We start from the raw sequence: 14,248 nt of genomic DNA, 5'->3' as shown, positions 1-14,248 counted from the left end.
AGGAGCAATACACTGGTTCTCATGTGTATTTTGGCCCATTTATTAGAAAACTAGATCCCAAAATTGTAACAAAAGAAAAACCTGTATGTACCCCCCCCACAAAAAAATTTAAATACAATGAAAGGATAGTCTGTAACTGTAAAACTAAAGAGTAAAAGCCAAAAAAAAGGAAGTAGAAGGAGATCCCTGGGTGGCTCAGCAGTTTAGTGCCTGCCTTTGGTCCAGGGCAGATCCTGGAGTCCCGGGATCGAATCTCACATCGGGATCCCTGCATGGAGCCTGCTTTTCCCTCTGCCTGTGTCTTTGCCTGTCTCTGTGTCTCTCATAAAATAAAATCTTTTTTAAAATACATAAATAAAAATTTAAAAAACTCTGACCTAGCTACAAAAGCCAAAGTTGATTTGACTAATGCTCCATTTAGATAATGTCAAAGCAAACACAATTAGGTTTAAGATGTACAAGACTGACTTAGTAATACCCCAAGAGATCCCTGGGTGGCGCAGTGGTTTAGCGCCTGCCTTTGGCCCAGGGCGCGATCCTGGAGACCTGGGATCGAATCCCACGTCGGGCTCCCGGTGCATGGAGCCTGCTTCTCCCTCTGCCTGTGTCTCTGCCTCTCTCTCTCTCTCTCTCTCTCTCTCTCTCTCTGTGTGTGTGTATGACTATCATAAATAAATAAAAATTAAAAAAAAAAAAAAGAAGTAATACCCCAAGAGTTTCTTTCCAGTCACTGTATTTAAAATTTGGGTCATTTCTCTCAGAGAAAGCATCTGACAAAGTACAACAGCCATTCATGATAAAAAACCCTCAACAGGGCAGCCCAGGTGGCTCAGCGGTTTAGTGCTGCCTTCAGCCCAGGGCGTGATCCTAGAGACCCCGATCGAGTCCCATGTCGGGCTCCCTGCTTGGAGCCTGCTTCTCTCTATGCCTCTCTCTCTCTGTCTCTCATGAATAAATAAAATATTAAAAAAAGAAGAAGGAGGAGGAGGAGGAATATAAACAGACAAGTGAGCAGAACAGAGCAATACACCACATCTTGAGTGTATTTTGGTCAGTTGGTTAGAAGAGACTACATCTCAAAATTGTAAAGAAAGAAAAAGATACATGTATACAAAACAAAAATTAAATACACTAAAAAGACAGAATGTAACTGTAAAGATGAAAATTAAAAACGACTTTAACAAAAAAAGAAAAAGAAGAAGAAAAAAGAAAAGAAGTGAATATGATTAGATAAGTGAAGAGAACAGAGCCATACACTAGATTCTGGCTGTATTTTGGTCTGTTAGAAGAGCCTGCATCCCAAAATTATAAAGAAAAACATATATATATATTACATATATATATGTTATATACATATATATACAAAAATAGAATTATTTTTTTAAATGATTTTATTTATTCATAGAGACACAGAAAGAGAGAGAGAGAGGCAGAGGCACAGGCAGAGGGAGAAGCAGGCTCCATGCAGGGAGCCTGATGTGGGACTCGATCCATGGTCCCCAGGATCAAACCCCGGGCTGCAGGCGGCGCTAAACCGCTGCGCCACCGGGGCTGCCCACAAAAATAGAATTAAATATAATGAAAGGGTAGAACGCAATTGTGAAGTGAGAATTTAAAAATATTTTTTAAAAAGAAAACAGTTTTATTTTGATAAAATAAGAAATTGGTTGGAAAAGGAACGAGAAATAGAATTAAAATTGGAAAACTAAAGAATCGTGGGGGACCATTTGCTTCAACGTGGATGGAACTGGAGGGTATTATGCTGAGTGCAGTAAGTCAATCGGAGAAGGACAAACGTGTATGTTCTCATTCATTTGGGGAATATAAATAATAGTGAAAGGGAATATAAAGGAAGGGAGAAGAAATGTGTGGGAAATATCAGGAAGGGAGACAGAACATAAAGACTCCTAACTCTGGGAAACGAACTAGGGGTGGTGGAAGGGGAGGAGGGAGGGGGGTGGGGGGGAATGGGTGACGGGCACTGAGGGGGACACTTGACGGGATGAGCACTGGGTGTTATTCTGTATGTTGGTAAATTGAACACCAATAAAAATTAATTTATTAAAAAAAAAAAAAAGAATAGTGGGGGAAAAAAACCCATAAATTCTATATGACATATACCCGTAGCACTGGAAATTTAAATGTTTGAATGGTAAACTTGGCCTTGGCTGGATGTTCTTGTTGATCTTCTGGGGAAGGAGCCTGTTGTTGATTCTTAGGTGTCTTTGCCCCAGGCGGAACTGTAACTTGCCAGGGGGCCAGGCTAAGTAATAGGTTTGGGATTGCTCTATGTGGCTTTTGTTCCCTGAAGGCTTTCCACAAAGCTTCAGAGGATGAGAATGAAAAGGGCAGCCTCCCAATCTCCAGCCCCAGAATCTACAGCTCAGGGCCCCACTCCTCAGTGCACCCTCAGGGAAAAGCAGTCAGTCACTCCTGTCTCCCGGGTCTCTGTCCCTGCTCACCCAACCTGTGACCCAGCATCTCTATCTCAGGCACACAACTCCATCTGGAGTCCCCAAACCCTGCAGACTCCTGCAGCACACTCTCACACTGCTCCTCCAGAGGGAAGAAGAAGGGGTGGGGTGTCTCCCTGCTTCTGCTGCCAGCTGGGCCCCTGCTCAGACAGCAGTTCAGTTCGTGGTTTATGCTCCACCACCCCCGGCGCCCCCCACTGGCTGAGAGCCCACTCCTGGGCTCCTTGATTGCAGCTAGCTTCCCAACCCGGTGCCTGGGAACTTGCTGCACTCAGGCACACCCCCACCCCCGTCTTCCTATGACCTCAGGGATCTTGAGACCACACTGTCCCACCTAGGATTCCACTCCCGCTTCACTGCCTGAGCACCTTCCAGGCCAGGATGTCCTGCACCAGAGCAGACTTCTAAAAGTTCTGATTTTAGAACTGGTGCTCCGCTGCCAGAGGCTCCCTCCCCTCTGCGGTTTACCTTCCCATATATCGCCTGAGTCACTTCTCTGCACTTCTTACCTTGCAGAAAGAGGTCGCTTTTTTATTTGTAGAGTCCTAGCTATTCTTTTCTTAGATCTTTGGTTGAGTTCACAGGTGTTCAGAATAATTTAATAGCTATCTAGCTGAATTCCTGAGACCAGATGGAACTAAAGTCTCCTACTCTGCCATCTTGGACTCTCTCCTTTTGATGTGTATTTTAACAGGTTGTTCAATTACTGCCTGACCACCTTGAATTTGTGTAGGAATGAGTCTACGCTATGTTTTTGTGTATCTGAGGAAATCCATGGTATTTTTTACTTCTCTAACTTGATGGGACCCAACATTCAAAATCTGCATTGCAGGGGCTTGGTTATACTCTTGTTAGGGTGAGTCTTGAGTAGATCTTATTCTTTATTCTTAAGGCCTGGCCTTTCTAGCACCTTCATGCCAGGAGTAGTAAAGTATTAATGAGATTTCTCCACTCTGCAGGGCTATCACTTCAAAGTCCCTGACTCTTCAGCTGCCCACAACACTGCTTGACCTCCACTCCCATTCTGTGTGCATGGTTATACTCAGATGGTTTTGCCCTGTGCATATTATACAGCCCAGTCCCCAGCTACAGACTCCAAGGAACTGCCTCTGCCCCCAGACTTCCGAGACCCTGTCTCTGAGCAATTTCCTACTCAGTGATGACCCATCTCATGGACTCCAACCACTTCAGCTGCCCTGAAGTCTGATCTCTGCCTTGTTAGCCAAGTGGAAACACTGCAGTGTTTAGATTCCAGCTCTCTGAACAAGGTTGGGAAACTGTTCCGCCCCCCTCCAAAGAGAACCGTGGAGCTCACCTCACAAGTTTCCTTTCCTTAGGGACTAAATTTTATACTGCCTACTGTCCACTACTTGACAAGAGTTGCTTCATTTATTTTGTCCAGTTTCAGAACTATAGAGAGGCTAGCCCAATACCAGTTATGCCTTTATCAATAAGAAGCAGAGGGTTACCCTCAGCTACAAGCTAAAAATGCCAGCCTCTATTTCATTTTTAAGATGGAAAACTAATAGTTAATATAATTTCTTAGGTCTAGGGATCCCTGGGTGGCGCAGCGGTTTGGCACTTGTCTTTGGCCCAGGGCGCGATCCTGGAGACCCGGGATCGAATCCCACATCAGGCTCCCGGTGCATGGAGCCTGCTTCTCCCTCTGCCTATGTCTCTGCCTCTCTCTCTCTCTCTCTGTGACTATCATAAATAAATAAAAATTTAAAAAAAAAAATTTTTTTTAATAAAAATAAATTTAAAAAAAATTTCTTAGGCCTATTAAGTTAAACTGAATCTACCCTTCTCCCAATATCAGATCCAAAATTCAACTTACTTGCCAGATGGTACTCTCCATAGTAATCAGATCAATAATGCATATTTTATAATCTCTCCAATTATGATCTTTTGTAAATATAGGCAAGAACACAGAGGAGTTGCTGTAATGATAAACATGATAGTATGAATTTTTAAAGGTCTCATAAGAAATTAATCCTACTCCTATAAAATATCCACTTTATGAAATACAAATAGATAAAAATAGTAAAATACGTAAAGTTTCCATGAAATGGACCACAGGTATTAAGTCTACTGATAGGAGACAACTGCCCAACTCTCCTACAAGGCCTGACCTGAATAAAGCATCAGATCCAAGGGAAATGTCAGTATTTTGTCTCCATTTTGGAGATGAAGAAACTGAAGTACACCCAATTCCTTCCAAGACTGTGTTGATTTGTTCATTGAGTTAAAGATATGTACATATATTTTTTATCATATTATGTGTGTTTACATGTACACACATACATAAAATATAATTTTACAGTACTTTTTTATTAAGACTTTAAGATTTTATTTACTTATCTGACACACACAGAGAGAGAGAGAGAGAGAGAGAGAGAGAGAGAGAGTGAGCACTCACAAGCAGGAGGAGCAGGAGAGGGAGAAGGAGAAGCACGCTTCCCATCAAGCAATGGAGCCCGATGTGGGGCTCGATCCTAGGACCCTGGTACCATGACCTGAGCTGAAGGTAGATGCTTAAGCAACTGAGCCATCCAGGTGCCCCAAGACTATTTTTTTTTTAGAACAGTATTAGGTTCACAGCAAAGTGAGGGGAAAGTACAGGGATTTCTCTTATATCTCCAGCCCCCACATATGTATATCCTCCCCCATTATTGATATCCCTCATCAGAGTGGTATACTTTTAAAAGTGATGAACCTACACTGACACATCATAATTACCTAAAGTCCATAGTTTATGTAAGGGTTTATGCTTAGTGTTGTGTATTCTATGTGTCTGGACAAAAGTACAAAAACATATTCATCATTATGATACCATACAGATTGATCACTCTAAAAATTCTCTATGACTTGCTTGTACATCACTCCCTTCATTGCCAACCATTAATCTTTTTTACTGTCCCCATAGTTTTGCCTTTTCCAGAAATGTCATATAGTTGGAATCACACAGTATGTAGCATTTTCAGATTGGCTTCTTTCACTTAAAAATATGCATGTAAGGCTCTTCCATAACTTTTCATAACTTGATAGTTTATTTAGTTTTAGCACTTAATAATATTTCATTGTATGGATCTATCACAGTTTATCCATTCAACTACTAAAGGACATCTCAGTTGCTTCCAAGTTTTGGCAATTATGAATATAACTGCTATAAACATCCGTATGCAGGGTTTTTTTGTGAATATAAGCTTTCAATTCCTTTTGGTAAATACTAAGGAATGTGACTGCTGGATCACAGAGTTATCTTTAGTATTATAAGAAACTCCCAAACTGTTTTCCAAAGTCACTGTACCATTATGCATTCCCACCAGCAATGATTGAGAGCTCCTGGTGCTCCAAACCTTGCCAGCATGCGGTGTTATCAGTGTTCTGGATTTTGGCTATTCTAATAGGTATATAGTGGTATCTCAGTGTTGTGGTTGTTTTGTTTGTTTGAAACAGGCTCCAATGTACAATGTGGGGCTGAACTCATGACCCAGAGATCGAGACATGTTCTACCCACTGAACCACCCAGGCACCCCAAGCTACAGGACTTTTAAAAACAGGTTGAGGGGTGTCTGGGTGACTCAGTTGGTTAAGCATTCAACTCCTGATCTCAGCTTGGGTCTCGATCCCAGGGTCATAAGTTTAGGCCCTGCACTGGGCTCCATGTTAGGCTTGGAGCCTACTTAATAAAGAAAAAACATTTTTTTTTTTAAAAATTTGAAAACAGGTTAATAACTAGATCAATCAAAGCCTTTCATGTTGAGCATCTGACCCAAGTCCTAGCAATCTGACCAAGACTTAATCACACATAGCTAGCTCTAAGCTGCTCAAAACAAAGCAGTTTGCATCCTGCCACAGTATGTCTCGGGATTAACAAAATCATAAAATTTTCCATCTGGAGGGGACTCCATGCTCCAACATGGCATTTCATACAGACATCTGCTTTAAAACACAACACAGAAGTGCTATTTTATTTCTTTCTCATGTTATAGGGCTACAAGTACACAGGTCTACGTCCATCTTACATGCTGTTTACACAGAACAGCACATGGACCATAACAGGAATAAACTGCTTAGAAAATGAATAATTTAGTGATAGAAATCTCTAGACCCCTACCACCACCGCTATGAAGGAATTCTAATACATGAATTTGGTAAGTCATAAAAAGTATAAAAACTAAAGAAATGTAATGCTAAAGACATTTATTTTTCAAACTTGTAAATGTCCTCGTGTGAAAGGCATAAACACTCTTACTGAGCCTCTCTGAAGCCTCAGCTTCCACATCTGTGGGGCAGGACAGTCATGGTCAGTCTAAAGTCCGAGGACCCAGTGAAAGTTGGAATGTGTATTGTTCCCATGACAGTGCGGACACAGAGTAGACACTAAGTCACTATTCCCATTATTGGCAGCAGCACCAGTATTAACCACAACCTAAATCTCCCTCCACAACAGGCACCTATCTGCCTTAGGGAGCACCCTCCGGCTGACTCTGTGAATGGAGTAAAGGTCCCTTCTTCGCCTTGGTAAGCCATCAGAGTTAGTCATATTACCCTGCTTTCTGATGTGACGGCACAGGGAACAATGTGCTACAGTAAGATAGTCTAAAACAACCTATTCAAACTCAAGTATCTGAAAGGCTTGGGAGTCGGAATAAGAGAAAGATGCAAATGGTGGTTAGTCAGCTGATAACTCACTCAAAGGAAAGCAGACAGCTGTTCAGGAACTACTGAGGCAAGCCTACAGCCCTCGTGAGTGGATCACCTCCAAGGTCATAAACCCCTCTGTCTTCTGGAGCACTTTCTTGCCATTCCCCTTACTTTCCTTCCTTTTTCTTTCTCCACCGCCCTCCTGATGCTCTTCACTATTTCTTCTGAGTCCTTCTCATCTCTTTTTACCAATCAGAATTCAATCCAATTCTTAGTCTTTGTACTTACTGAACTTTTCAACAACATAATGATACAGGTTTTAAAGACAACAGGGGGGTGGGGGATGTGGGGGCAGGCACCAGGGCGGCTGAGTCATTAAGCATCCTACTCCTGATACTGGCTCAGGTCATGAACTCAGGGTCGTGAGATAGAGCCCCACATAGGGCTCTGTGCTCAGAGTGGAATCTGCTAGAGATTCTCCCTCTCCCTCTGCCTCTCTCCTCCCTGCTCACTTGCGCACACATTCTCAATCTCTCTAAAACAAATAAATAAAATTTCTATAAAAATTTGTAAAAATAAAGATAAACCAAGATTCAATTCTGGCTCTAATAATTAGCTGTGTAACTTAGGTAAATTAATTAAATACTTCAGTTTGCTCAACGGGAAAACAAGGATAACTGCATTTTGTCATGGCTAGAGTGAGAAGTAAATTAAATTTGTAAGTTGGCTAGCTTAAAGTCTGACATCTAATAGGTCTTCCATAAAGTTAATGTCCTTCTCAACTTTCTCCAGGAAAACATTATCTAATTCTTGGTTATGTTGTCTACAGGTCAATAGTTCTCGACCGAAAAGGAGACAGCTGTTCCTCGAATGTAGTTTTATCTATTTTATGGATACAGACGAATCTATCCATTATGGACACAGACAATGCCTTTCACTACAGAATTTTGCACTGCAGTGATACAAACACTTTATTTCGGGTAGTCTCCTTGATTTTAAAAATAAGCGAACAGAGAAATTTAAATAACTCTGGAAACACAAAGTAATTAGTAAAAATTATAAGCTGAGCATTTAAGAGGCATGTAAACATTAAATATAAAACAAAAGAGGTGCCTGGGTGGCTCAGCTGGTTAAGCAACTACCTTAAAATATAGTGTTATAGCTTTAATTTATTGTTTTATTTTTATTTATTTACTTATTGTAAAGACTTTATTAAAACCCAGGACCTCTGGGATCATGACCTGAGCCGAAGGCAGACGATTAACTCACTGAGCCATCCAGGCCCCCCATAACACTACATTTTAAAAAATGGCTTGACACTGCTTCAGGAGTTTGAGCCAGGTAAGAAATAAATGAGCCTATTTCATAGGAATGGTTCCCTTATTACAGTCTCAATACACTCTACCAGGCAAACTGCCAGCTGCCTCTTCTAACTCACTCTAGCTCATTTTAACCTCACACCTAGAGACTGACTCTACTCTTGGGTAAATTCTACACTGGTATCCAATTGTTATTTGTAAAAATAAAACTATTTTAGAGAAATCACATTCACTGGGAATCAGGACCCACTACCCAATGTCTCCTGCACCTAGCTCAGACAGCCACGAGACAAAAGAAGCCAAAGGAAAACTACTTATGGCCGCTGTGTGATACTTCGAGCTGCATCCAAGAAGAGAACAAGCCAAGGTCAGTGCCACCCAAAGTGAGCCCTTCAATCACAAGCCTAAAACCACAATACAGAAGCCAGGCTGGATGAATCGAAACTAAGTCAGAAGGGTGCAGAAAGCTATGTAGGAAACACTGTGTAACACAGAAGCCACAGGTACTACAAGCCAAATAAAGGGATTAGGAGTTACTGGGGATGAGGGGTGGGGAAAGCCATTATTCTATTCAGAGGGCAAAATAATTAGGTGAACTTTCTTTAGGGAAAACAAAGCAAAGACAATATCAAATTAAAAACTGAAAATTCAAAGAATAGGTAAAGGTGAATGTTTTAAGGGCAGAAGAAAACCAACTTCAATCCCAAGCCCTAAGGCAATGAATACAAATGGGAGTGGCAATACACTACAGTGATTAAAAAGAACTGCATTCAAAAACTAGAAGTACTGGTAGAGTTTGGGGGTTTTATTGCAGATTAGCATGTTTTCACTGGGATCATAAAAGGATATGCCATGGCATGCAGTTTTTGAAAAACATCAAAGTTCTCAACCTACAGCAACAAAAATGGCAGGCAATCTGAGCCAGGAGCATGTGGCTTCCTCTCACTGCCAGTCTCTGAAGAATATGAGAGCACTGCAGCCCCCTGAACCCCCAGTTACTGCCCGCTCCACGACGGGCTTCTCCTGGGGGCAGGCTGGAGCAACCATACTTACTGGAGTCCTCCCACTGGAGTAAATGCAGCTTCCACGCAGAATAATACAAAAATCCCAGTACCAGAAAAAGGCAGAGGGCTAGCAGCAGATTGCGTACAAATACCAAGAGTCCCATCTTCACATGATTTATGATTTCCTACATGACCTAAAATCAAAAAACAAACAAAAAACCAATTTAGGTCTTAAAGGATAAAGCAATCATCTTGTTGATATACTCTACCTTAAAATAAGCGTGCATAGGGGAATTTGCAAATGAAGAACCACCTGAATTCCTGACATGGTATCCTCCAACCTGCTAGTCCTGGGTCTCAAGAAAACAGCTTCACCAGTCACTCACCAGTATCCAAGCCAGAAATCAGCAATCACCCCAGTGTCCCTCCTCTCCCTCGTTCCCAGCAGCCAATGACCAAATTCTGGCAATTCTAACCCTGCCAGATAAACCCTCAATCACACCCCCTGCCCGCCCATCACTACCCTAGTCCGTGCCACCACTGGGCCCCAAAGACAAGCTCCCCCCATCTCCAAACTGCGCTCTTCCAAATCCACTTTCCACACGGAAGCAGGACTGGTCTGTTAGCAACACAAAATCTGACATTCCTCTCCTGCTTAAACCCCTCTCCACTGCTGCTGTGACAACACCACAACCTCGGTGGCTGAAAACATGAACATATTATCTCAAGTCCAGGTGTGGTTCAGCAGGGTCCTCTACATGGGGTCTCCCAGGGCCAAGACCAAGGGGGCGGCAGGGCTGTGCTAGGCTCTGCAGACTCCCAAGGCCAAGCCACCTAAAAGCTCACTCATTCCAGCTACTGGCCAAATGCAGTTCCCTGCATCTGCAGAGCCGGGTCCCATCTCCTTGCTGGTTATCACACAGTCTCTGCTCCTGTATTTCCTTCTCATGTTTTCCAAGGAACCCCCTTCATCCACAATGAGTCTCTCTACCACATTTTGCTTCTGTGTCCGGCCAGAGAAATTTCTTTGCTTCTCAGGCTCATGTGATGAGGAGGTTGGGCCCTCTTGAAGAATCCAGAATAATGTCCCTATTTTAAGGCCTTATAGCCTTAATTGCATCTACAAAGTCCCTTCTGGCACATAAGGGAATATATTTTTGGATTCCAGGGATTCAGGTATGGACATCTTTGGGGTGCCATTTCTCCTCACACACCTTTCAGTAAATCCTCAATTCCTTTAGAATAAACTAATTACCCCTTAGAGTCTAGCAGCTTCTGACTGCACCCCTACTTTACTCTCCAAGCCACCTCTTACACTCCCAACCTTGTCTGTGTCCCGTGCCTGTCTTCTTCCAATTCATAGGAATGTAGCCTTGTTATTTCTCTCTCCCCGAGGCCTGTCTGGGACATTCTCTGCCACACTGCTTGCACCTATGGCACATTATCTGATGGATGCTCATCTGAAATGGAACATCAGCCAAGAAGACTTTCCAGGATCACCCCCAACCCCAATATTTTCAATAAAGTGATAAAAAGTTACCATTTGCAGATTTAACTGTCCACCTAGAAAAGCAAAGAGAATCAACTGAAAAACCATTAGAACTAATAAGTAGGTGATTATTAAGATTAATTTACAAATTTTTTAAAGTTTTATTTATTTAAGCAATCTACACCCTACATGGCACTCAAACTTACAACCTTGAGATTAAGAGTCACATGCTCTCCCAACTGAGCCAGCCAGGTGCCCCACAAAAACCAACAGCTTCTTAAAAACTATACCAGCAATAACTGATGAGAACACATAAGGGGAAGAATTCCACTCATGATGGCAACAAAATCTGTAAAATATCTAAAAATGAACAGGAGGAAACGGGCAAGATTTTCACCAATGAACGTAAGAGATCTGAATAAATAAAGACACATAATAAGCTCCTCAGTGAGAAGTTTCAGCACTGGAAATAATATATCAGTACTCTATAAATTCAATCTGACTCCAGGCAAAACCCATGTTTGTTTGTTTAACTTAAATCTAAAGTTAATCCGAAGATTTCATGCCCAAGAAGAGCCCAAAAATTAAAAAGAAAAAAAAATTAGATGAGGATTTGCCTTATCAGATATGAAAACTGATGCAAAGGATGCCTGGGTGGCTCAGCTGGTTAAGTGTCTGCCTTCGGCTCAGGTCATGATCCCAGAGTCCTGGGATCGAGTCCGGGAGTCCGGTATCGGTATCGGACTCCTTGCTCAGCAGGGAGCCTGCTTCTCCCTCTGCTTGCCACTCCCCCTGCTTGTGCTGTCTCTTTCTCTCTCTCTCTGACAAATAATAAAATCTAAAAAAAAAAAAAAAAAAAAAAAAAAACTAACTCAAAGCTGTAATTCTTAAGATAGATGAGTACTGGCACAGGAAAAGACAAATAGATCAATAGAACAGAGTAGAGTCTACAGATGCACTCGCAAAAGAGACAGATACACATATATATAAATGAATTTACCTTATCTATATATGAATTTATTCTATGATAAGCATATAAGTTTCGCAAAGAAAAAAAACATGATAGGCTACGTAGCTAACTGTGATGTGGTTATCTCCAGGAAACACGATGAAACAATGGGAAGTACTTTTCCTTTTATATATGTCTAAAATTCAATTTATTTGTTTTAAGTCGCAAGTATTACTTCTATAATTTTTTTTAAGATTTACTTATTTGAGAAAGAGAGAGAGAGAGTTGGGCAGCCTGGTGGCTCAGTGGTTTAGAGCTGCCTTTAGCCCGGGGCGTGATCCTGGAGTCCTGGGATGAAGTCCCGTATCGGGCTCCCTACATGGAGCCTGCTTCTCCCTCTGCCTGTGTCTCTGCATCTCTCTCTCTCCCTGTGTGTTTCATGAATAAATAAATAAAATCTTAAGAGAGAGAGAGAGAGAGAGAGAGAGAGAGAGAAAGAGAGGGCATGAGCCAGAGAGGCAGAGAGAGAGGGAGAATCTTAAGCAGACTCTGCACTCAGCACAGAACCCTACATGGAACTCAATCTCATGACCCTGAGATCATGACCTGAGCTGAAATAAAGAGTCGGACACTTAACTGACTGTGTCACCCAGCCACCCTATACCTCTATAATTTTTTATATTAAAAAAAAATCAAACAACACATTGTAGAAATGTAAACTGGTAAACTCCTGAAGGAGCAACTGGGAAATAGCTACTGAAATTTCCAACATTCATGCACCTCCACCTGCTATTTCTACTTCTGTGATTTTTTTCCTACAGGAACATTCCAACAAATACTTTACAAGATATGTATATGACTATTCATTAGCAATGCTCATTATAAGAACAAAATATAAGAAAAAAATTTCAAATGTCCATCAATAGTGAACAAAGAAATGAATTACGGTACGTCTACACAATGACATCTCTATCAGTGGGTGTCTTGGCAGGAAACAGATGGCACTTGCAAAGGAATTAACCAAAGGAAGTTAATGATGGGACTTTTTTATAGCTGTGTGATTAGAGTTAAAGGAACCAACCCGGGGTGCAGGGGTGGTGAAGCACCCAGGGACCATCAACAGTAGGAAGCTACTCCTGCCTTCGAGGTAAAAGAACAAAAGACAGAAGGGTTCCAGTGGAAGAGAGCCTAGCCATCAGGAGCAGTGCTGGGGCGGGGCGGGGCGGGGGGGGGGGGGGGGTGGACGACGGGGACAGCCACTCCAGGGGGCAGAGGGGGATATGAAATGCTCTGACTTCTCTCATCACTTTGATCTCTGTCAGTGTCTTTTATCAGCTGATTCCAATTGGAAGCCAGAGGGCAAGGAAGCTGGGATGATGCTGTCTGTAAAGGTCAGTCACCAGCACAGAGGATACAGGTGGGTAATGGATCAATGAGGGGAGGAGAATAACAAGCATAGAGCATGATGTATTGGTTAGAGAGAGTGAGGCACCGCTGTATGTCCTGACACAGGGGAAATGTCTAGTATATACTGCTAAATGAAAAAAAAAATCGAGTTGTAGAATAGTAATATACATCTACGTAGGGCCTCATACTGGTGGTAACAAACAAGGGCAACAGTAATACTGAAAATTAAGGCTACATATTAAGTACATACTTAATATGCATAGACTGAAAAGTAGAGGGGGTGTTTTATACAATCTATTTATTAGTATATTTATTATTAATTTTAATTTTTATACTTATGCAAATAACAAAGTTTTCAAATTGCAAATGAACTCAGAGACTTGCAATTCTAGCAACACAAAGGACTATATATCCAGTGCTCCCAATGAAGACAAATTTAAAGTATAAGTGGCCTGCCTACAAAAGCAGGTGCCTGTTGGAAAGCCTTTCCCTTCAGAAGGTGGCTGGTACCAGGCCCTCCTCCTTCTGTCTGTCCAGAAAGCAGATGTGATACCTGAACTGCCACAGCCACACAGTGACTCCAACCTAAGGCTCCAGCCGACATACAACCATCAGTCAGCCACCTGACTTATCTGTCCATTCAGCAAATATCAAATATCACAGAGAAGGCTGAACTAATTACCTATTTTACGTCTATCTTTTCCATTATGGAAAAGGATCTTCAATGAAGAGTTAGAACAAACACCCAAAGAGGAAACTGATTTCTAAAAGTAGATGACAAAAAAAAAAAAAAAAAAGTAGATGACATACAAAGAAGAGCTTAAAATAAGTCAAGACCTTCAAGACAAGGAAAAGAACAACATCTCGAGATTCTTAAAGAGATAAAATTTCAAACTCATTGCTAGGACAAAAGCTTGAGGCTGTGAGAGGAACCGGTCCTCTCACATACTGCTTGG

General features: G+C 41.8%; 1 protein-coding gene across 2 annotated transcripts in view; it reads right to left on the bottom strand.

Moving 5' to 3' along the window:
• ST3GAL3 (ST3 beta-galactoside alpha-2,3-sialyltransferase 3) overlaps positions 1-14,248 on the bottom strand; it is a 196,108-nt gene that overhangs the window by 163,878 nt on the left and 17,982 nt on the right. The window contains exons 1-2 of one of the 2 annotated variants that reach the window (XM_041738151.1): positions 9,497-9,609; positions 4,312-4,414 (exon numbers count right to left, since the gene is read on the bottom strand). Coding sequence is in view for 1 of the 2 variants with exons in the window: in XM_041738150.1 (XP_041594084.1) it covers positions 9,497-9,611 (115 nt within the window). In the remaining variant the exon portion in view is untranslated. Of the gene's footprint in view, positions 1-4,311; positions 4,415-9,496; positions 9,642-14,248 lie in introns of those variants that run through there. The other variant, XM_041738150.1, reaches the window with a different exon arrangement.

The sequence above is a fragment of the Vulpes lagopus genome, chromosome 23, assembly GCF_018345385.1.
Source record: "Vulpes lagopus strain Blue_001 chromosome 23, ASM1834538v1, whole genome shotgun sequence".
NCBI lineage: Eukaryota > Metazoa > Chordata > Mammalia > Carnivora > Canidae > Vulpes > Vulpes lagopus.
The sequence above is the reverse complement of the archived record's forward strand: the minus strand, read 5'-3'. Positions and strand labels throughout refer to the sequence as shown.